Below are 24,165 nucleotides of genomic sequence, written 5' to 3'. Positions count from 1 at the left end.
ATGTTAACGACGTGCACGTAAAGTATTCGCGAACTGTTTATCGGTGAATACGCCTCGTAAAAACCGTTCGAGAGGATGAAATATCTCGATTGACAGACGTAACCTTTTCCGCGAACGTTCGACGAAAGCGGGAAAAATGACGGTGACCTACCCCGAAGGAAACGGGTATCCCAGACGCCACGAAACAGTTCCTCGGTACGTTTTTTTTATTCGGGCGAAGTGTTTCCAGTTTCTTGTCCCGTCCAGACGGATAGCTGTCCAAAAGGTAGCTGTATCGAGGAAAGAATCGCGCGGTTCGGCGTAACAAAGTGGAAGAGAAAGAGAAAGAAAGGTGAAGGAAAGAAGAGACAGGACACGGCCGGGATGAGAAGCGAAGAGGAAAAAGGACGAAGAGAAACGCAGCTGGATGCCACGAGTGCACGAGAATCCAAGCTGTGTGTAACTGGAAAGCACAATGGCCGGGAAAGCTCAAACAATGCACAAAGGCTTTCGTATAATACGCCTGGGGCAACGTGTGGGCTTTAACGGGCTCGAAACGTCAGACCGCTAACTAGCGATGGGCTCAAGACACTTCCAATCGCTTCGAATAGTATCTCCAGTCAGTCACATGATATTTCCGAGTTAACGGTTACCGAATTAGCCTGTTATCGTTCCGTCTTCGTGATCCTTCAGAGGTTTCCACAGTTAGATGTGAAACTAACGCGAACATTGATCGTTCGTTTCACGTGCCATCACTGTTATCCTGTATCTTAATTATTAAAAATAATATCAATAACTTCGAGATTTCTAAGGTCTTCGAAAATGAATCGAACCATTACTTCGCTAAACTAAAAACACGAAACGGCGAAAACCAATGTAAATTACAAAATTTTTTATCGAAACGGTTGCGATCGATGTTCATTGTGAGATACTTGAAACTACGTCGCATTCAAATTTCAATCAGTCAACGTACGATTATATTTCCATATATTAATAAAATATCGTGGAAGAATAATCCTGCACTTTTACCCTGACAAAAGTTACCGAACGTAGTAGAACATCGATATTTCACGTTTCGGTACGAACCTTTCCCCATCGCTGCTTACGCGGTATTCTCTCCCTCTACCACAGCAACCTCTTGCCCCGTACTCCAAAAGCATCGGGTTCTCGTGCCTCTCGACAAGAAGTACGATCGCCTGGTGCAACGTCTTTCGTTGCAGATGTCGAGGGCATGGGCAACATATTACTACGGGATCAAGACGGATATCTCGTTGCGTTTGAGCAATTCGATTGTCGCTCGTTCGCGAGATTTCCTGGGAAAGAGGTGCGTGCAACGGTGCTCACGTACATTGATCCTTTTTCCTGTAATCGGCGAAACGAACGCTGTCCGCCCAATTATCGTAGCGGCAGGTGCCGGATAACGAGAGCAACAGGAGGAAGTAGCACGTGTTTTGACAACGTTCATATCGTACGAGAGCTCGCAATCGAATTGTGAAATTTGTATAATTTTCAATTTCGATTTGGGGTCAAACTTTATGAGTGTGAATATTTGTGCCAAGTAATTATTTGTTTGCACGCTGCGTCAGCGATGTACATAAACCTTGACTGCAATATAAATGTACGATCGCATTTAATCTTTTATTTTCTTTCTTTTTTTTTTTTTTCTTGTTTCAATTTCATGAAATCGTTGAAAAAAGGTCGAAGGAACAAGAATGTGTAACGACCTCGATAAATTCGCGAATAACAAGCATTTGCCGGTTAATGAGCACATCCATATCGATACCGATCGTGGATTACGCTTTCATTACCGCATACAGAGCGTTTCCTGTTTCCTGTTCCAGTTTCTCATCAATCATATTTCTTGTTCATGCGTTTTCAATCATCGTAGATTACAGAGGAAAGATTCCAGTTTCTCTCGCGTCGTTGTTTCTCGTATCCAGCTTTCCTTCGCTTCCTCTTTTGTCTGCCATTTTTCTTTACCCCCTCCCTCCTTCCCCCGCCTGTCCTTCCACTACTTCGTTGCTGCTTTTTCTGCTTCAGTCAACCGGTGGATATTTCATTTTTCCCTTTCTTTCAGACTGTTTAACGTTTTCTTTCTGTTCCTTCGTAAGTTCCATTAACGTGCCGTTTTATGCGCTATTTCCGCCATTTTCTGCCTTTGAATCGAAACAGATGGAATTACCTTCAGCGTATAACGGAATTAAATAATATAGATATTCCGCTTTTCATAATATTCCTTCCCAGTATCGTCTGTTCTGTATCAAGTTATACGCTATATACCTGAATGAACGTTCGAACGTCTTTAAATTGGCATAATATCGGCGGATCGCTCGAAATCGTTCAACGATCGTACGAACCGTCAGAAACGAAAAGTGAGAAAGAGGAAGAAAAGAGAGGAAGGTAAATAGCGTCATAACGTGGAACGTTCACACTGGCCTGGTTGATCGTAGTATATCGGTGACATCGAAAGCGTGCGAAATTTAGCTGGCATGCACACGCAGACACGTTACTCTCGTATGCGTCGTCGGTAGGGTAGTCAGCGAAGGAGAAGCCTCGAGGAAACGCCTGTCTGAGCACCCTCGACGCAACACGAGCTCTGGTAATTGGGTCCCCGGCTATTGTTCCTGCTGCTTGAAAATATTTCACGAAACGCCCGCTGCAACGACACCGCCGCGCCGGGTAATTAAATCGTGAGATGGCGTTTTGTCGTATCTTTCATCGTTTGTTTCCTAACCTCCAATTCGACCGTAGATTAACGATCTCTCTCTCTCTTTTACCACCTCTATCACCTCTGTCTTTTTCATTTTCGTACAAATCGGTTTGTAGAAATTACCGTTTCATTACGCAAATTTTCTTTCGTCGTATCTTGTTACATTACCATGTTAAATAGACAATTTCCATAATGTTTGAAGTTGAAAAAAGAAAAGAGGAAGAAAGAACTGACGACCTCTGGTATCGAAGTGCGTGACTGCCTTAAAGAAGGGCACTGTACTTTAGTTAAGAGGATTTTTGTTCCAAAGGTATCTCACGTACTTACAAACGCCTTGAAAGAAATCGGAAAAAAGCCCGGGTACGACGACCCTGCTGGTAACCCTCTCTCGTTCATTCTATTTTCAGATTAGCATAACAAGCAGATAATATGACACAACTTAATTATACTGTCGCAATTTAAAGAATTACCATACCGTAGAGGTTTAAGCCAATGTACGTACAAATAGGGATATTATCGATCGAGATTAACGACGGGAGGTATCTTAATTAATTTCACATACGTCCATCTCCTCGTAACGAGTCATTTTCTTTTTATCCATATAGTAACGAAACCATGTCATTCTCAATGTCCACGTTTGATAATTAAAATGTTCAATACCCTTTCCCATGTATTTAGTAAAATTACGCAATATTCACTGCGCGATTATTTCCCTCCCTTGATAGAAAGTCATTTTCCGTGTACAGAAAATTCGTTCCGATGGATTAACTACCGTAAATTACGTTTTATGTAACGCAAAATACTTACGCGACTTAATCGAAGTATCGAATATTTCAAAATAGTCGAAAGTATCCAGAGATTTACACACCATGTGCCTCGATTGATAAAATCAGGGAAACAATTCAGATCAACCAGCGATTTTTGCCAACAAATTCTTCAAACGTTTCCGAGAATAAATGGAGTTGTGATTGCCCTCTCAACAAGATAAGTCTCTCGGCACTGCAAAGAGCTTGTTTAATGTGGCACAAACGCGGCGGATTTTTCTGATTAAAGTCGATGTACAACGAACGTTCCTGCTAATTCCACTGATCGTTGTTCGGGGCGGGCTCCTACTCTCTTTCCCTCTTCGCCAGTCACTCGAATAAATGCGTCCGAGTTCTTTACGCGTCGACGTTCTGCCACGGACACAACGAAAAGAGAAGGAAAGGAAGTAGAACGTTTCTACGATTCGTCGACTACGAACGTGGCGGCTACGTGGTGTAAACGTGAAGAGGAACACGAAATCGCACGTGTTACGTTGCGACACGGAACAAACAGAATGGTGTCGAAACACACAGTCGAGATCCTTTTCACTTACGAACTCGATCATTCAGATTCGAGCAGAGTTTTGTAACGTGACGATATAAAAGAACCAAGTATGCTAACAGGGCAAAAGAAACAACGCGTTTTTCGAACGATGCAAGAAGAGAGGGCGGTGAAGCCCGTATTTACTCTTTCAGAGGTTCGCGAGTCTCGAAAGAGAATTCATTTGCGATTTTATGTGCTACCTTCCTAGACAACCGGGTCCCATGAAGTTCGAGCACGCCCTTTCCGCACGTCCCTTCTTTTCTCTCTCTCTCTCTCTTTTTCTCTCTTTCTCTCTCTCTTCCTCTATCTCGAGTGCACTTCCGGATTTATTCCAGAGCTTCTGTCGCACTAGGTGCAACGACCGTCTTCAGTTCGTGTTCCGTAAACTGTAAACAGAGGCTTGCTGTCTAGACGCGATTCAGGTCTCGAAATTCGGCCACTCTTTCTACCTCTATCTTTGACTATCAAGCTTCAAACGAGAGTAATTAATACAGTAAGAATGGCTATTACAATTCATATTATATCTGTGCTGTAGCTGCAGCACAGAAAATGCTCCACGATTTGCAACGCAACCAAACAGAAATCGTTTCCAAACCAACTTCTTTGCTTTCCTGTAGTATTGATTTTCGAAAAGTTTGCCTAGAAAATGATCTAGGTGGATAATGTCAAGAAATCGCATTAGCATAGAAAAACTGCATACGTTCGATTCTTCCGATCGTAGAGCAACCGTACGTGCGAAATTCAGCTCGACGCGCAACGAGGTTTGTTTGGAAGAAAAGCATATCGGTTGCCGGCTGGGAAATGCGCCAGTGAAAGAAAGATTTTCCATAAATTCACACGTCTCTCTGTATCATTCGTCTTCAACTACTCGAAACTGTCGCTGAAGTTCTCGACAAAAGTGAGGAACAGATATCTCCCTGATGGCTAGCATCACGGTTTGCGATCATTTTCTTTTCTCTGTCTCCAACTTGGCGACACATATCTGCTTTTTCTTTGCGAATCGGTTTTGCTACTCGGTACCTCGGTATCGTTGCTGGATGACTCGGTTTCTCTGCCACCGATGATCGTTCGAGGATTTTTAAGGATGTAATTATCTACATCGAACGCGATATTTAAGATATTTTACGGGTTTCGTTAACCAGTTAGCTGTTGCGACCTCTTTGAAAAGTGTGTACCTAAAATGTGTCGCGAAAAGTAAGCGATGACGAGTATACTCGTCAAACACAGAGTATATGTGATTGTTATAATAGAGAATTGAGTAATGAAATGACTGTTTTATTTTCCTTACGCATGACGAGTAAACTCGCGTCACAACACAAAATATCGCCATTTCTTCATGACGAGTATACTCGTCAAAAACGTTCTTCCTCCTCTTATACGAATCGAGGTAATGAAATAGTTTCTTGTCAGAGGAATTCCATTTCTAAATTTGGAAAAAATGTAAAACATCAAATTGGTGATATCTTCGTTATATATTTTCAAACTATTGTATTCGACTTTGCTTTGTTCGCGTCGCTTCAGCAATTTCTTTCCAAAAGCATTGTTCGAAACAGTCGAAATGGACGCAGCATCTAGCTGTTTTCAATATTCATCACACGTTTTGAAATATGTAACACTCGCAATCGTGTTGTTCAGTCTAGAGAACATTCGCACCAATTAAATAAATTATACTTCAGTTTGTTATTAACCGGCCGGTGTAATAAACTGACAAACTGACTGAAATTAAAATTCGTCTCTCATTTTAATTTCATTATTGTCCTTATATTCGAACCGCTTTAAAAAGCCCTAAACTTTGCTACGATTTTTGTGCGACAGTTAATATCCCTGCGAATGAAAATTTTGCCGTTATCGCTGTTTGTTACACGTGGAAACATAGAGACGACCGGCTTCCGCGAAAAATCACAGGCATCGAGAATTATAGGCGAAGTTTATCGATGTCGCGTAAATAATGAAATGCAATATGTACATACACCGGTCGATGTAGCCGGTTTCACGGGGTGGCACGCGAGCCGCGAGGGTGGTTGACCCCACGGTGGCGTGCAGGCCTTTGAGTAACACGACAGAAAAATCAAATCTTCCGCGAGTCACAGCAACAACGACAGTGCGATACACCTTTCGAGCGTACTAAGCTTCCTCGCTAAACAGAATATGCGATAGCACTCTCCGCTACGCGTTAATCCACCCTTTACCAAACCAGATGGATTAATAGAATAACGACGATAAAAGTTATTACACAGCTGATAACGACGACACGATTTATCTTTGTTGGATCACGGTGCCAATATAGCTCGCGTGAAAAAATTCAATTGGCCATCGCCATTAAAAAATAATTTCAGTCGTGAAATTCGGTTATTCCATAATAGTCTCGCCTGTGCTTTTTCGATCCTAGATTTTTGAATCCTATCATCTCACAGAAGCCACTTCGATCAATTGCATAAATCGAAAAGCAAAGAAAGACGGCAATGCTAATTGTAAAAACAATGCATTTTGCTAATTTGCCTTACCGTTACTTTACTGTTACTCGTGTCATCTTACAGCGAATGACCCCGTGGTAATAAATAAAAATGAAATTGACCAATCTGGCTCCTTAGAGGTTCGTATTGCGTATAAAGAAAACTCAATGGGTAAAGAAATGAAATTTCAAATAACAAATATCCATCCGTCTGTCGATAAAACGCATTTACGAGGACAGATTCTTACGAGGGAAGTTTCCGCAGTGTCAATAACGATAACAAATACAGCAACTTGTAGCGGCAATTTCGAAAACTTTTCAATCTTCCCTCGTAATGCCTAAGATACTGGCGGCAATCGGCGATCGGCGATCGGCGAGCATTCTGGAGCACGTGAATTCACTATGATTCACTCGGTGTGAGTCACTGTACGGCGAGCGACGATCTTCGCGAGACAGGCGGATCACCTTTCGACATCCTTGCAGGCAGTTAATTAGCGCGAACAAGAGCAACAAGCGTGTTCTATAGCGGCGTTCGCTAATAATATGCTCCGATCGAGCGTAACCGGTGGTCCCGATTAGCGCGCGCATCCGTCGGCGATCGGCCGCGATTCGGTTCAACGTTCGCGTTATCGGGCCGGGAAATTAAGAGAACGTCGAGTCTAGTCGCGGATGTCCGCGTGGTTACTGGAAATACTCGTTCGCGTCGCATTTCTTTTAGATCGCCACCGAGTGTGACGTTCGTGTTCTGCGTGGTGATACCTCGTGCTCCACGATATCGAGACGGTTATTGCAATTTTTATGCGTTCAGGAAGTCGAGTTTTAAGCTTAATTAACGGTACTGGTCGCGTGAGCGGCAGCTACGAATAATCATTAATTAGAAAGTAGCTGGGAAGCTTCTCTGATCTCTCTCCCTCTCTCCCTCCTCTCTCTCTCTCTCTCTCTCTCTTTCGCTCTCTAACAAGGAGTCATTAGCGCTCGCAGGAAATTTTGGAAAAAGAAAAACGAAAGACACGAAAGAAAACGGAGCATCCCGGCGATGGTTTTAGATTTAATTAAACCTCGAGATTTCCGTCTACGCCGAAAGAAACACTACTCGAACGTTAATTGCCAGAAAAATAAGGCGAATGCAAACGGTGGTGCGGGGGGAGGAAAAACGGAAACGATAAAAATGAGATAAGGAGGTGGTATACGCGAACGGTTTTATTAAAGATGCACGGCGATAACTAACGTTTAACTTTAATTAACAGAGTCTCGGGATACTTGGAAGTATCCCTGCAGCCTGGTTAATCCTGACGTTGCTGGTGCTCCTGGTTTACCTGGTAACGAGATGCTGCGACCGGAAGCCGCGCCCCAGGAGGTCGATAACCCTGCTGAAGTGTTCGCTGGCCATCCTGGCGTTACTTTGCAGCGGAGCTGTTGCCGTCGGCCTCTACGGTAACGACGACGTGCACAACGGTTTGGTGCAATTGGTGGCCGCCGCAAAGAACGTCGATGGTATTCTCATGGGTGTACGGAATCAGGTTGGTCTGCCATCACGAGATACGTCTGTCTGACACGGACTCTCAAACGTCCTCCTGCCCGATTCTAATTAGATACGCTCCGATGATGATATCGTTATTTGCCTCGTTCCAATTACATAGGCGAATATGTCGATTCAGAATGATAATCGATGCTTCGAAATCAATGGCGAACTTGGAAGAACAAATTATGGATGTTTAAGATAGCGACGTTTATGTTGTGCAATGAAATAATTAATCGGAGTAGATTTGTTGGTTCTTTCGAAATTCAATTCGTTGGTTGATGTTTTACTCGATCTATGCATTATTTTTATCTTTTTTTTATCGTATTTATAAATTAAATTAAATCATTTGGAGAAAACGTTGTTTTTAGAGAAAGATAAAGGAAACGAAGAATGTTATCTTACTACGTAATGCAAGAAAGATCTTTCCTACTATTTCTGCTCTCTAGCGACGTTCAACGACTGCAAACCTTCGTTCCGTTCATCTTCAGTAGTCGCTTCTCGAAGGAAACATCTCGTCCACTTCAACTTTCTTATTACTACTTGTTCCTTCGTACATTCATGTTTACACTTTAACCGAAAAAATAGAGCTGCAACTCGTTCATAATTAGTTCACGGTCTTGTCTTCTTTTCCTTTTTCTTTTTTACATTTAAATGTTCCTTGATTAGCGCTTTTAATTCGGGTCAAGAATAGCGAGGAGTTTGCGGACAACCGTAATGGAAATAAACCTGAAAGAAGAGAGACTCGTCTCGTGATAAATAATCCGATTTCCAGCCACCAAGGAGATTCCATTTTTTAATTAAAGATCTTTATCTGACGGACTTAATTTAACCGAATCGCCGTAAACGGGATTAACTTCGTTTTTAAAGAATTCGGCGAGTGAATTATCACTCGTGTCCTAGAACTAGCGATTACTTCAATTATTTCCACGGTAAAGGAAGAAAACATTTTTTTTTTTTTTTATCAGTTTTGGAATTATAGCATAGCGTGATTTTATTGGACATTCGCAAGATCGAGCACGATAAAGATGTAAGACGATCCACGGTGCCATTTTTCGTGCAATAGCGTTCTATCTTCATTATTATAAAAAAAAACTTCAACATTATAATAAATTCATTTAGTTTGAATAGGCGATTAAATCCAAATTTTCAAAATCTTGACTTATGCCAATGTGATTGTCTGCCATGCGAGAGGATAAACTTCATTTGTCACCTTTATGCTCGCTTCATTCTCACAAATTACCCTATTAAATATGGCTATCCCGTTAACACTGTGAGTATTACCTTGGCGGTTGAAATCACTTAAAAGGTATTTGCTTTTCAAGACCGACACCATCGAGACGACATTGAAGAAGAAGGTGCAGCTACAGTTGACTGCCTTGGGGGACGATTTCGATGCCCCCGTCAGCAATAAAACCATGCTCGGTCTGCTGTTGGCCGCTCTGCAGAGCATGAAGCAAAACACGAACATCGCTGTGAACCGCAGCTTCGAAATTCGAAAACCGTTGAGCGGAATCAGCTTGGCTGGCGCGATCGGGATGGGAGAGAAGATAGAGCAATTAAGGTGGCCCGTCACCATGGCCGTTCTCAGCGCGCTACTCGTCCTCTGTGTGGTGCTGGTCGTCGGAGTTGCGCGACATTCCAGATGCGTTCTCATAACGTACGTGTTTCTTTTCTTTCGTATGTCTGGCAAAAACCGTGCGAAAACAGGGTTCTCCTGTCCGACTGGATTCAACTCTCTTAAATTACTACGTTTTTGTGCCTTCTCGCAGCTGCAAACGAACGAACGAACGATGGTAATCTTACATCGGTAAATTTCAGAAACGTCTTGACGATGTTAAAAGTTAGAGATAGGATGAGAATCGCTTTGAACATAATTCGACAACACGATACGATAATATTTCATAGTATTTCACGGTAATGTGAATAAATATCAAGTAGAAATGTTTGAAAAATATGGGAATAATAGATCGATTAGTTCTGGTTACTGTAATAATCGTTCGCTTTGAAATCTTCTTTTCAGATTTTCCGTGTTTGGATTATTTGCGGTGATAGTCTCGTGGTTGATGGCTTCGCTGTATCTCGCAACTTCAGTGGCCTTAGGTGATCTCTGCGTGTCCCCAGACGGTTACCTAACCAGAGCGGTACCGGCCACTCTAGCCTCCGAGGTTCTTTCGTATTACACGCATTGTGAGAACACGCGCAATAATCCATTCAGCCAGAGATTAAACGACGGTCAAATCGCGGCAAACAACATGAGAGACAACATGAGTACCGTGACCAGGTTGGCACTGGAACTATTCAAGGAACAACAATTGCAGCCGAAATTGACCAGCCTTTCGATCGACGTGAACACCGTAAACAAGCTCATGTCGGGATTAACGACGTTACTTGATTGCAAGCCTCTTCACAAACAATACGTTCATGCCGCGAAGAGCTTATGTCATTTAGGATTGTGAGTTTGGCACTATTTTTTATTCTTTCGCTATTTAACGAGGGTCACGAGAAATTGATGTAACTATATATGTACATGTATCATAAATTCTCAGAATGATACGAAACGCGAATGTACGATTCAAACTATCGATCGCGTTGTTTCTATGGTATTTTGTGTAAACTGTTTACCTGCTGCGAAATGATTGATCGCGGAAGGTTAAAGCACTCCATTAACTATCCGAGATGTAATTAAAGAAATACCGTAACACCGTTGAAATTCTTCAGATACGGACTAACTTTCATGCTGTTGGCGAGCTTAGCCGCGGGACTGTTCTTCACCGTGCTAGTTTGGGTAGACTCTCACACTTGGATCTATATTCGAAAGCGGTGAGTGTGTACGTTTAACGCAACTAAAAGATACAACGCGCGGAGTATGATTAACGAGGACTTTGTTCTAGAAGAGATTACCATCAAGTCGATGAGCAGGACCCGTATCTACCGCCATCGGCAGCTTCGCAGGCGATAGCAGCGCGGACCCTTCGAGGCCAAGGGTCGTACCCGCCTACAGCCCCTTCTGTATTTTATCCGAATGCTCATGGCACTCAAAATACCATTAAGCAGCCTCTCTTGCTAACGCCGCCCCCGCCGTCCTACGCTACTGCGACTGCTCGAGCACGTCAGCTGCACGAGAGCATGCTAAAGTTTGTGCATGAGATTTTATTCGGTTTCATTTATTAGCTGTCGTCTACCTTTATCGTACACGAACCTTCCGGTTGCTCAAGTAAACGTCGGTTTAGGGGAGAACGCTCAACGAAGATAGTTATTAGCGTGGAAGTTATCAAGCCATAATTTCGAGTTAATGGGAAGACCGTAAGTGGGCTAGTAAGAACGTGAATTTAAGTAGTACCAGATTATTAAACTTCAGCTTCATAAACGGGGTAATTATGGAGCTGCATTTAATACGATAAAGGTTGAACGTTAAGTGAACTGCGACAGTTCGTCAAATTAATTTTACGATGCGGTTTGAAATGGGATTTAGTTTTATGACGATTGTTCTTTCGGATCATGCGATGGGTGTTAAATTAAGTTTAGTACAAAAAGTTGGCACTTAATCCCTTTTCATAACTGTCATCAAATTGAAGACTTGATGTGAGAACCATGAAATTTTAAACGGATCAATTGTGAATTACATAGTTATTTCATATTAACGAACGTACAGATGTTACATCAAATCTTTACTTGTTCGCTTTACATAGACGATGTGTTTTTTATTGGATTTTATGAGATGCATTAATTTTCTATTTTTACCAGTGTGTTGAATCAATTCAGTTTACGGTTTACGATGTGATTTGTTTATGTCGATAGATACTATGTTAGGTCTGAATGTTGCTTTAATTGTTCACAACACTCTGGTGGCAATAATGCAAACAATATGGTACAGCTATTGATCTTTCAACCTTTACAATGAAATGAACGAAATCACATAATCGCTTGAAGACGAATTAATCATGGTTATCGCCAATTATATTTCAGGACAATAACTGTACAATCGTTTGGTTTCCTCTTTGGTGTTCTTACAGCATTCTGTCAGTTCAAATTTTTTTAAATATTCATATAGATATGTTTCTCAATTTTCTCCATTACTTTTTCTAATCGATGTTTAAAGCAAGGAAGAGAGTTCGTTTTTGCCTTTTTTTCTATACATGAAAACATTAGCGATAGTATGCTTTTGCGCGTGTTTTCATTTTTCATAACGTTCATGTTTAGATTATTTTACGAGATGAACGAATGATACAGAGTTTTCTTGATAGGAATTAGACATCAGAGAACCGTCCGAGAGAAAGATAATGCTGCAACTTTGTTCGTTTCGATTTGCCATTTACAGAGGTGGGGGTATTAACGGGAGCGGAGGAGGCGGGGATCACAAATCGTCTCAGCATAATCAGCAATCGACAGGTGGACGAGCTGAGCACCGTTCTGGGCTCGGAGATCAACCTGGCCAGTACGCGACTTTGAGCAAACAATGCAAGACCCTCGAGTCCAGTGACTTTTACTGAGGGCACGCCCCCGCAGGGCCCGGTAATTTCACCGTTAATCTTTTCTTTAATTTAAATACAAGTTTCAAATTTTGAAATGAAGATTCTGTTTTGGAATCCTAGGTAGAGAACCACCTTGGACACCAAGCGTGGCGTCCTTCACCGGTACCCTGTCTCACAACTCTCACGGACCTGCTCATCTGGCCACGTTCCAAGACTCTCGCAAAACACAGACTCTAGACCCGAAGAATCTAGCGAATCTAAAAAGAGGCCCGACTCCAGCTTGGAATCAGAATCGCCCGTTGCCACCAAATCCCAGTAGTCAACCGACCTGGGAGTTCGAGTCTCGTTCGCAGACCAATATGAATCAGTTTCGATCCCTGGTGCGAAACAAGACGCCAAACATTCGGATTCAAGACCAAATGCAAGATCAGGTGCGAACATTAGATAGAAATTTCACTAGGAATCAGTTCAACGGTACGACGCAAAACAATGCTGTACCAAATATGTACGGAACGTACAATCGAGCGCAATCGAGACAAGAAAACAAGTCAACGGTGGCGACGTTGAGTCAAGTACAGGGTAGCGATCCCAATTTGTACTCCGTAACAGAGTTATAAAATCAAACGACACACCAAACGCATAAAAACTGCCATTATTAAGATTTTTGGAATATCGTCCGATGGAAAGTTCGCTGTGGTCACTTTCACTGAATGTCTATTAAAAAATTTAAATCGTCAATGCACAATATCATTGTCCTAAGGGACTCCTTTTGAAAGCGACCAAGCACCAACGTGCATATTTTCATATATGCGTTCTTATTTTATACGCTAAACCCGAAGAAGAATGGCTCAACCGTTTGGTAACTTTTGATAAGAATCACGAACATTTATATACGTTTAAACGTAAGATTTCATAAAGGGTCTACGTTTTAAGAGTACAATCGGTGGAAACTGCGGAGCTAGAGTTTTCACCCATGCTTTCCGCAACGATATTCAGAATTTTCGGGGAATCAAAACAAAAGGGGAGAAAGAGTAAGATCATACATGTTTTGTAACTATACGATAACCATTCGCACATTTAATATTTCTCATCAGTTTCACGAACGAAAAGGATGAAAAACAATAAAGGAATTGCTATACCAACGTGTAAGAGTTTCGACGAAGATAGTTGTGCAAGCAGGAGTGGCGACAAAATCGAGAAGGTCGGCGAGTAATGTGAGTTAGGAAAAATGGGGGCAAAAAAGAATTTTAGAATCGGAAAGATCACCAGCGGGATGATGTATACCGCATTGTAAAAATTCGCGCTGAAATTGAAAAGCGATTAGAAAAGGTAAAAAGGATTCATTTACATTGATAATCGAAGTATATTTACATGAATATTACTATATGGAATTGTCCTGTGGAAACTTGGAGAACACTAATACGATCACTTTTCTTCTTATCGTTTATTTGTTCGAAACAATGAATATTTAGACCTGCGAAGTCTTGTATGCCCGAGACTTCGTAATTGTATATCATGTACAGTTATTCTTATCATTCTACGTTAGTTTATTCTGTAAATGATTATTGCTTCTTGATCGAGCAGACGAATGATAGGTTATGCGAACAAAGAAGTTGATTGCCATATTTATTATTGCTTGTTAATTATTCATTTTCATTAACATCACACAAGAAAGCACAACTGTATACATAAAGTATTAGTATGTATAAATCGCCTACAAGGAAGATGCAGAGAACACGTTTATCAGGCATTTTTGAAGATGCTGGAAATTTGTTAAGTTCCGTTTGAACGTTTCATGTTCATGGAGATAATTTATGCTGTTAATTTTTAGTCGTTATCGTGGCCTACTACTTTCTCTTATATATAATCGTTCTAAGCTACGTGCATCGTTACTCGCCCACGCAAAGTCATCTCATTCCGACATTTCAGTTCCGTCTCCTTTTAAATTAACTATATCGTACCGAGCTGTAAAGGTGAAACTTTTTGAACAACTTTTTACACGAATTATACGGCGATTATACCAAATGTAAACGATATTCCACGACACAATTTTTATATACTTTTGTATACTTTTTATCGAAGAAAGCACGAGACAGAATTATCATTGATTTTTCGGTGAACCATCTCAGTATACAGTTTATACGTTTGCGAGATAAGTATATACATATTAACATAAGAAGTTACCGCACGAAATACAGAACGAGTGATATGAATATATAAATATATATATAAATATATATATTATATATTATATATATATGTGTATGTATATTTATCAACGTTAATATTTAAAGTTCGCAACGAGACGATGAGTGTTCGTGAATTTCTATCGCAAAATACATCACGATGAACCGAAACGAGAAAACTAACGATAACCGTTGAAGAAACGGATTAAAAAGAAGAAACAAAATATTCTGCCAATACTCAGGCAAGCATACGTTTTTAAGTACAAACACGGTGAAAGCGCAAGCGTTATGTACGTCAGGTCTTTTTTCATTTTTTATATGTGACGAAAGTTCTAGAATCATCTGGTGTATCGATATCGAGTATCCAGATTGCATTTCACGAATTTATCCTTCGAGCCAGAGGGATGTTGGGATCTTGAAGGATAGATCGATGAGAATACCAATTAATCTATGATTCACACACACGCGCGCGCGTGCGCGCCCACACACACACACACACACACACACGCACACACGATGTTAACTTAGATCATAAAATTTGAACGAAGGAATTATCGACAGTCAGAACATTTTTTTCTCTTCTTTCTCTTTGTATATTTACTGTTTAAAAAGTTCAGTGAGAGATTATTCGCAAATATACTGGAAGCAACTATCGTTGCACGATGATGGTATTCTCGTCGATCAGAACAAAGTTTTCGTAATATCGGTGATTTTCAACCGAATAGGAAATAAAGCAAAAAGTCGAGATTGAATTATTTGCGGAGCGCAAAGTCTTCCTTGTAACGGTACTCCTAGTTGAAGGTGTCCGAACGAGATCATTCGCGATTGGTGAAGATAATTGCAACGAACCAGCGGACGACTTTATATTCCGCATCCTATTCAGCGAAAACGTGTGTAAATAGGCAGTAATACGATAGGCGTATAAGGTTGCCGAGGAAATGCGAGGAAGAACAAAAAAAAAAAAAAAAAAGAATGGAATGAAAAAGGAAGAAGAAACAAGAAGATGTACGTGTGATATAACTTAAATTTAGGTGTTACAAATTTTACACAGAGATAATATCGTTCTCCTCTGCCGTTTTCTTTCGTTTCTTATCGTTTCTTCGCTTGTAAGGAGGAACAAGGGAGGGGAAACGAGCGGCGATATCGCTGAGAAGGAGAGCCGCCATTACCGAAGAAATGTTTTACTATTCGTTTACGTTTACACGATATTATCAAGAGAGTTTAGAGGAGGAAATACGATTTTACGTTCACTGTTCGCAACGAGCATAGAAACGGTGTAGGTAGAAAAAGCATGATTAGGTATAAACACGTTTGATCCATTGTACATAGTTGTAATATTTATTAAAGTGCATAAAGTGCATAGAGTATAGCGACACATAGATTTAGTCATTAATTGATCATAATCTTAAGATCGAATCGACGAACGAGATCGGAAACGAATTAGAGCGTGCGTATGTGTGTGTATATGTGAACTTCGTTTTCTTGAATTTATCGAAGAAAAGGAACATCCTAGTCAGTGAGAAAAACAAAGGTTTTTCTTTTCGTACACGTTCGACTTTGTCCGGCAGTTGCATACGACAGAGTTTCTTGCCAAAACCTTTCCACATGGCTCAATTTTTCAAACGTTTTTTTTTAGAAGAGTTCGTTATACCTTGAATTGATGTATTTCCCTTAATTTTAAATATTCTACTTAATTAACTATCGATGAGGAAGAATTTAGCTGGCAAGGGAAAATCTTTGGATCCAAATGAATTTCTCGTCGTTCTTAGATTTTAAGCGAAGTTAGTAATCTCGAGTACGTGAAGCAAAACACGAGCGACATCATACGATGATCTTCATATGTCAATTTTGAGTTTCGGTTGGTACGATGGGGTTGGATAATATATATATAATATATATATATATATAATATATATATATATATTATATATATATATATATATATATCTTGTATACTGCAATATCTTTTTATGTAAAAGTGTATATATTTTTATTTTCGTCTTATTTTAATAAAGATTAACTCGAGATTCTTTGCGAATAATTTAAAAATAAAAAGTATTTTTAGTTTCTATCGTATATTTTATTGACTCCATCGCATCGTTGTCGCTCAGTATCGAGAGTATCGAGTATTATTTAAAATTTTTAATTAATCAAATGATAGAGTATTTAAGTTCTAGTAGGTTAAACAAAAGTGGGGAGCAAAGAATAAAGAATTAACGTAGAAAGACACTGTATGAACACAGTCGACGCGAGACAGTCGAAAGAAAAACCTTGACCAGTCTCTGTCGTCTTCAAGACTGTTAAAAAAACGCGCAAACGGGATCAACACGGTATTTTCCGGATTTACGAAACAAATATCTTTACACGATTTGAGAAGATCGTATGATAAAAAGGGAAGACTATCTTGTATTTTCTTCTCGAAAATATCTTTGTATGTTCTAATCAGAATCGGCCTGACACGAAAGTCTGAGTAAATCCTCGTCTCTCAAAGAGGAGGGCAGATCCACGAATTCGCGAGAGAGACTCGAAAATATCGATAAATTCTAAATATACGTGCACGTAGTCTAGATGGTCGTTGACGAAACTTTAATTCTAATCCTTTGTCAATTTGTATCATTGTATCGAGCAGCAACCTGCACGAGATCAAATTGAGAACCACTTTTTCCGATGAGTACAACCGTATTTAATTTTTCGCATCATTTTGATACTGTGTAAGTGGCGTGAAAGAGAGTTATATGTGTACGAATGTATGATAGGGAGAGAGCGAGAGAGAACTAATTATTTTCAGAAGCGTTGATATATATAGTGGAAATATAGTACGAATATAGGACGTAAAAAAATCTTCTCTAATCGGTGCATTGTTCTGGCCTATGAAACTTTTTAATTAATTTAACGAAGAACCTTTAATGAGATTAGATGATAAGGAAAAACAAATCAAACGTCAAGATTATCGAACGATATAACGTTTCGATTTTCACGAGGGCTAATTTTTCAAAGCTGGATCCATGACGAATGTACGATCGATTCTCGAAAGGTGTCGTTTTCCAATGAGATAATGTCTTGTTGGAACGCGCACGTTCTCTTTACACGAAATAGATCCTTTAACACGATAATCACAATTTCTTTCGAACACGGATATTGACGAATTTTCGTTGATAATTTAATTTAATTAAAACTGAAATTCTGAAAAACTTGATATTCGTTCGACGCAAACATCGCGCGAGAAATATTCGCCACTTAGAACTAGAAAGTTTAGATTCGATAAATTTTGTTCGTATAATAGACTATACAGTGTGTATGATTTCACGGATCAAATCTCAGCAATAAATGTAAAATTATCGTTTACGAACTTCTCAATACTATCTATTCGAATATCAAACAGCATTTAATCGATTAGTATCACATTTAATAAATAATCGTTTTATATCTTACACGCATAAATTACAGCTAAGAAACAGTCGATTTGTTGGGAAAAAGAAATATCGCACCGAATTGCACACACTGTACAGTTCAAGATATAATGTACGCACTCGAATGAAAGAAATTTTAACGCGATCGTTCGGTGTACATCGATGAACACGTTCGTTCGTTCGTTCGTTCGACCAAAATGAAAGAAAATGAAGTGCAACTGAGATCTTTGGACCTTGGAAATATCGATTCACGAAAATAATAGAGGGTATCGCCCCTTTGTTCTTGTGTTTCTTCTCTCTCGACGTACGAAAGAGGTTTAGTCACAAAGTGTGCAGAGGCTATTGAGATTTTACGTAAGTTTAAGATTTCTATGGTGTTTTTGTACGCGCGGAAAGATGCATTCTCAAGCGTGTATTGTAAAGAGAATTCTTTGAGAGGCATATATAAAGAGCAAAACGAAACTCGTTAATCGATACCGTTTTTGTGCATTGCGAATTACGTCTAATTGCCATATTCCAGACTTAATTCCTCCTATTGTAATGGTAACACGAATATTATGAAGAGAGAAAATAAAAAGACATAAGATCCACCGTTGTCTATGTTTAAATAACACCACTGCTCCCTCTACGGTGTATAATCTGTACAAAGCATACTCCTTTTAGATGGATGTTTGATTTTTAATCGATGAAACAATGGAAAATTGTCCTGGATCTTTAAAAAGTCGCTAAAAAAAAGATATAATAATTACATCTTATATTCTCTTGAATGCCATCTATACGTAATTTCCTAATTACATGTAACAATCTAAATTCCTTTGTCCCTTTCAAGGAAATGTTCTATATCTTTAAAAAAATATTAATTTCAATTTAAAAAAGCACTCAAAAACTTGAAGTTATGTTAAGATCATTTATTGAATTGCAGTACTTTATTAAAACAATTTTGGTACATAAATATACATATAATTTAATTTCTTTCCATTCAATGTAGCTATCAACAATTTACCGAATACTGTAATAATGTGAACGTATTTCTTATGGTTTTTTAACACAACAGAACTAAGTAATTCCTATTCCGTTGCAAATTACACATTATTACATCGTAACAATCCAAATTGCTTCAATGTAACTCTACATTATCGCTCTCTCTCTCTCTTTGGTTATCATTCTAATATCGGAACATTGTTCTGATTTTCCTTCTTTTTTTACACGCTTTGTTAGATGCTTAAAGAAAAGCTTAATTTTCTCGAATAAATTTTACAACGCGTGCGTAATACCTTCTTTTTTAAATGCTCGAAGCAATCGCGACTTTATTATGTATGTGTCTTTTTTCCGTTCTTAATGTATGTTGTGCTTCATGAAGAAAGAACTCGCAAATAAAATGTAAAAAATGTAGTCTGTAAAGTAAAATGTGGAAAAATTTAAGTTTGATTGATAAACTTATTCAGAATGTATGTGTACATATCAATGTAAAACACTGTTGTTGGAAACTTAAATAGTCAGCTGTTCAATTTATGTAGTTTTATTGTAAAATCGATACTCATTCGATAAACTAAAAATTTAAAGGGAACTCTTTTCATGTTGCGTTATGAAAGTAAGAAGATACGCTTCTGATTATTGTGCTACGAGAGAAATACTTTAATGAATGAGGAACAGTTATTACTTGTTATCAAATTAACTCGTAGTAAGATTAACATCTTTGCTTATTATCAGTCTAATAAGTACACAAGCCATCTTCGATAGATCTTGCTAGTATCCATGAAATTAAATTGTCGATGAAAGTAATAAAACGGATAAAATAGAAAAAAATAATACGACTAATCCAAGATGACAGAAAAGTAGCATAAAATAGTTTATTGAAGAAAGAACGACAGAAAGGACAGCGTGGCTTTACCTTTGTCGATTTATTAAGCTCCTCAACGCTTTAGAAACGCTAATTCTTTTGCTGTGCTCTGAGAATGTAAAGGGTAGCTTCTACCGAAAACGCTCGATCGTTTCACCTAGAGCATCGCTCCTTTGTCAAGTTCAGAGATTTGAACTTAACGAACTGAATCTTCTTCGATTAATCGTATCGTTTAATGTTTACTACGACTTCACCTCACCGGATTCTTCTTTTACCTGCGGGTGGGGTACGGTATTTGTGATTACAGAGATACTTTTTCCGCTCTGTAAACTGGAATGGCTCGATGAACGACTATGACTTTGGCTACCAGCGCCAACTGGAGTCTGTACAAGGGGCTGTGGTGGAGTTCTAGCACCAGATCCATTAATCACCGTGGAGTTTGGTTGCAATTGCATATGGTATTTGTAAATATTCTCTGTACTCTCGACAACTCCTGGATGCGAAAAATATGTCATTGACTAATTAATTAATTATGGATACGTAAAGGAAGTTTAACGTGTAAATAAAGTATGTACCGGCTTGTAAATTTAAACTACGTCCACGAACTCCAGTTTCTTTCGAGGGTGGACTCCACCAATTGACGAAAGTTCCAACGACAGGCACGTGTCTAAGAATACCTTCTTGCCATAATTTTTCTGCATTTTCTCTTTCCAAGTCCGTCTGTGCTGCTTCGATACCTCTTTTCACCACTTCGGATATAGTATCCAATAGCTTGGAGCTAGCTTCTACTTTTTGACCGACTTGTAGAACTAAGGATAGTAATTCGGCCACATCTGTGAAAAATTATATTTTGTTTCAAGTCCACATGCTAGATAAACTCAAATCAACTGTGGGACAAGAAATGTAAATCTTTGCTCACCTGTATCTTGTGTAACCATACCAAATCGTACACAAGCTAAGCCGTCGGCGCCTTCTCCTAGAGAAAATGCCGCGTCTGTGTTCCGTAAAGCTTCGACTAATTGCGTGTTTAATCTGTTCAATTCCTCTTTTGCCTGATCGGTCATGACGTGGATCCAAGTAGGAGGTGCGTATCGTACACCGCCTAAACCTGCCCAATCAGGCATTTCTACCAAATGTAAAGAGTCATTCTCTGAGACTAATCGCACGAACGTTGCTTTATGCTCGACCGTTGCCTGTAATATTTCCTATTATGCAAATGGCAGTGGTTAGTTGACAAATAATTGTCACTACCTTAACTGCATATGACCGTCACTTTTAAAATATACTCACTATCTGCTGTTCCAAACAAGCTATTACGTTATCTATATCCTCGGTCGTAGGAGGTTGGTCTGGATTTTCTAGAGGACAAATACGAATCGCAATACCATGATGTTCTATTTCACACAGCTCTATTTGTACGTTTTCAATGTCTCTTTGAAGAATTTGTCCTAGCCAGGAATTTAATTTATCGTAATAAGGAGGAACACGTTCTGTTGTCTGTGGATCCCTGTCTGCAGGTACAAATTGAAACACTAATGCACTGGCTACAGCTTCGAATAGTTGTGGATTATTCACGGGGTTTGTTAGGAGCTCGTTTATGGTATACGACCCTGTTTCTCCTCCAGGTGGTTGACTCTGGAAAACAAACCGTACGATTTGGAACGAAAATTCGAATTATGGAACAGGATATCATTGTTCGGATCAATTACCAATATCCTTATGCAAGAAAATTTCTTAATTTTATTGTATAATTCTTCCACAGCCAAAAAGCATCTCTTTAATCTATTATGTACACCATCTCTACCTAACACTTGCAAAGTGGCCCACAAGGGTAAAGTCGGTAAACGTCTTGACAACGAATCTGTCATTAAACCTGATACCAGAGACAAAGTTGTGTCTCTTGGAGTAGGTCGACCACCTTTCGTATCTGTTAATCTATACAGTGTCTATGTATACATTAAGAAAATTTCAACAATACCTAAACAGTATGTATATATGTATAAAAGGATACTACTACTGGTAGTGATGGTATACCAAGCCATATTCCAAGAGGTAACGTAACACTATCTGCGATCTTCGAAGGCTGAAAATCAAGAAAAAGTCCGTATATTACACACTTTTAACCTTAAAGGATAAAATGAAATAAATACTAAATATGAACACACCAGATCCTTCGCAGAATTATTTAACGCTAATGCGGCTAAAGAATGACCTCTAAGGTGGAGCCAGACATTGTACTTGTCGCAAATTGCACGCAATCTAGCGATATTGTCGCAGTGTCCCGTTAATACTGATCCCGCCTCTGCCAATACCAGGAGCGGTGTCACGCTATTTGATTGCGTGTCTTCCGCGAGGCGACGTTCCAAAGCTGACACGTCCATGCTATATCGCGATCCAAACATTGTGTTATGGGGGATGGGTCTTACACAATGGAGTGGCAAAGAAAGCTAAAAAATAGAACACAAATCTATGGTTATATGCCCACATTTTTTGTGAATCAAACTCTAAGTTTATATACCTGTTTGCACAGATGTTGAACCACACCTAAAGGTGCGGCCACAGAACTGTAAATTAAAGGTGGTGAGGCCGCAAGCGCGGTGAAACCTTCCTCCATATACCGGGGATATTTCCTGTGTAAAGCCAACCTGGTCACTCTGACTAAACCTTCCAAGTGATCTTCGTGAAACGAAGAAGCGCAATCGACGAAACGGAAAATATGACTTAGCCATCTGGTTGTATCTGCGGCCAATCGGCCAGCTAATCTCTGAGCATGCGATTTTGGAAGTGCGAGCGCGTAAGCAGAAACAGTGTGTGCGATTAACGCTAATTTTGCTGGCTCTGTTAATGTTGGTAAGGTAGTCACTTGACTCGTTGCCGTTTCCGTTGTATCATCTTTCACCGGTTGGGGAGCGTCTTCGTGAATTACCAAGTCCTGTAAGCATGATTTATAATTAAATTTCAAGTTTTTCCAAGAGTATAATTACAATCACTAAATAGAAATATATGTGTATGAACAAGAAATATATATGTATGAACAAGAAATATATGTGTATTATAATAAATACATGGTCGTGAGTGTAACTCAAATTACGTATATTTTAATGAAAATTGAATAATGTTTACCTATTACAATTAATATATCTATTACTACATCCAATAAAAGATAAATACAAATCGATACATGTTTGTAAGAACATCACGAAATCATATATGAAAAGTGAGAATGAAACCCTGACATGAATGGATCAAAAATTTTGAAAATTTTTACATTTTTTGGCAGATACGTTCAATTAAAGCCCTGACATGAATGGGTCAAAATTTTTGAAAATTTTTACATTTTTTGGCAGATACGTTCAATTTAAATAATTGAAAAAAGAGCGGCAGCTTCCAATTCTAGAAGAACAGTTAAACGATTCGTAACAATCATAGAGCCACGTGACGAGTATTCGCCAAAATCAGAGCTATACCGACCAATTAACATGCAAATCTAAGGGAAACAACCAATAGCCGCGAATCAATGGTTTCTGCTAGCGTCGTATTTACCTACCTGAATTAAAGTTAATATTTCGTCGGCAGTTTTTGATTGCGAGAGGAACCCAGAGGGATTGTTCCAGGTGGTACCGCCATCGTCTGCTGCCTTTTCGACAGCTTCCTCGAGCCTTGATATCACCTGCGAGGCTTGAAACTCTAATGCGGCTACTTCGTTCGACGTAGACCCACCTCCGGTACTGACCTGTCAAAATGATCGAAAAAGACCGGGATAATAGGGTATTGTCGGTAGCAAAATTTCTTTCGACACTTCGAAAGCTACTATTACGTTATCACGCACTGTCTTGATCACGGCTGACACGAACCTCGAGTATGTTTTGCGCTATACTTTCCATCGTCGCTTTATCGTTTGTGTCAGTCTCCTCAGCCATCGTGGCAATAGTCGTCGTGGCGCAGTACCGTCGCAATTCGACTTCCGTTCACCGCCGCTGAACACTAGCAAAATTCCCACAATTTCCGTTCTACGATTAAAAATAGATTTTATATAGATGTATACCCTCGAAACGCGATACACTTTAGGTTCGATAAAAGTATTTTGTATTCTTCTTCTGGCATTAACTGGTAATTAAAGAAAAGACGACTAGTTAGTTGATACGGTCCTTATTTTATCGATACGGCTTTTATCGCAGTGCCAGTTGTTCAATTCGCTGATTAGCTGAAATGCAGTACTTTGCATACGTATCAGCTTATTAACATAC

At 39.5% G+C, this 24,165-nt stretch overlaps 2 protein-coding genes across 8 annotated transcripts in view; one reads left to right on the top strand and one right to left on the bottom strand.

The window, feature by feature from the left end:
* LOC117204572 (protein tweety) overlaps positions 1-14,591 on the top strand; it is a 42,025-nt gene extending 27,434 nt beyond the window's left edge. For 3 of the 4 annotated variants that reach the window (XM_033442106.1, XM_033442104.1, XM_033442105.1), the window contains 7 exons: positions 7,736-8,008; positions 9,333-9,667; positions 10,031-10,462; positions 10,729-10,830; positions 10,902-11,144; positions 12,329-12,522; positions 12,603-12,731. In XM_033442106.1, coding sequence (XP_033297997.1) covers positions 7,736-8,008; positions 9,333-9,667; positions 10,031-10,462; positions 10,729-10,830; positions 10,902-11,144; positions 12,329-12,500 — 1,557 coding nt within the window. In that variant the 3' untranslated portion in view covers positions 12,501-12,522; positions 12,603-12,731. Of the gene's footprint in view, positions 1-7,735; positions 8,009-9,332; positions 9,668-10,030; positions 10,463-10,728; positions 10,831-10,901; positions 11,145-12,328; positions 12,523-12,602 lie in introns of all 4 variants that reach the window. The other variant, XM_033442107.1, reaches the window with a different exon arrangement.
* Positions 14,592-18,965: 4,374 nt separating this feature from the next.
* On the bottom strand, positions 18,966-23,932 carry LOC117204375 (putative pyridoxal-dependent decarboxylase domain-containing protein 2). Of its 4 annotated transcripts, XR_004487073.1 has the most exons (11): positions 23,773-23,932; positions 23,466-23,651; positions 22,437-22,850; positions 22,084-22,365; positions 21,930-22,001; positions 21,628-21,864; positions 21,209-21,553; positions 20,838-21,123; positions 20,494-20,751; positions 19,970-20,411; positions 18,966-19,472 (listed from the first exon to the last, which is right to left on the bottom strand). XR_004487073.1 is itself a non-coding variant. In XM_033441698.1 (10 exons), the coding sequence occupies exons 1-10, from the start codon at positions 23,836-23,838 to the stop codon at positions 20,161-20,163; spliced, it is 2,397 nt and encodes a 798-aa protein (XP_033297589.1). In that variant the 5' UTR covers positions 23,839-23,932; the 3' UTR covers positions 18,966-20,160. The 4 variants fall into 4 exon arrangements, 3 of the variants coding, with proteins under 3 accessions (XP_033297589.1, XP_033297591.1, XP_033297590.1); XM_033441698.1 differs by having other exon boundaries at positions 18,966-20,411; XM_033441700.1 differs by having other exon boundaries at positions 18,966-20,411; positions 20,838-21,111.
* Positions 23,933-24,165: the final 233 nt, after the last annotated feature.

Source organism: Bombus bifarius, unplaced genomic scaffold (assembly GCF_011952205.1).
Source record: "Bombus bifarius isolate JDL3187 unplaced genomic scaffold, Bbif_JDL3187 scf7180000007978, whole genome shotgun sequence".
Classification (NCBI taxonomy): domain Eukaryota; kingdom Metazoa; phylum Arthropoda; class Insecta; order Hymenoptera; family Apidae; genus Bombus; species Bombus bifarius.
Note: the sequence above shows the minus strand (reverse complement) of the source record. Positions and strands in the feature narration are given on the sequence as shown.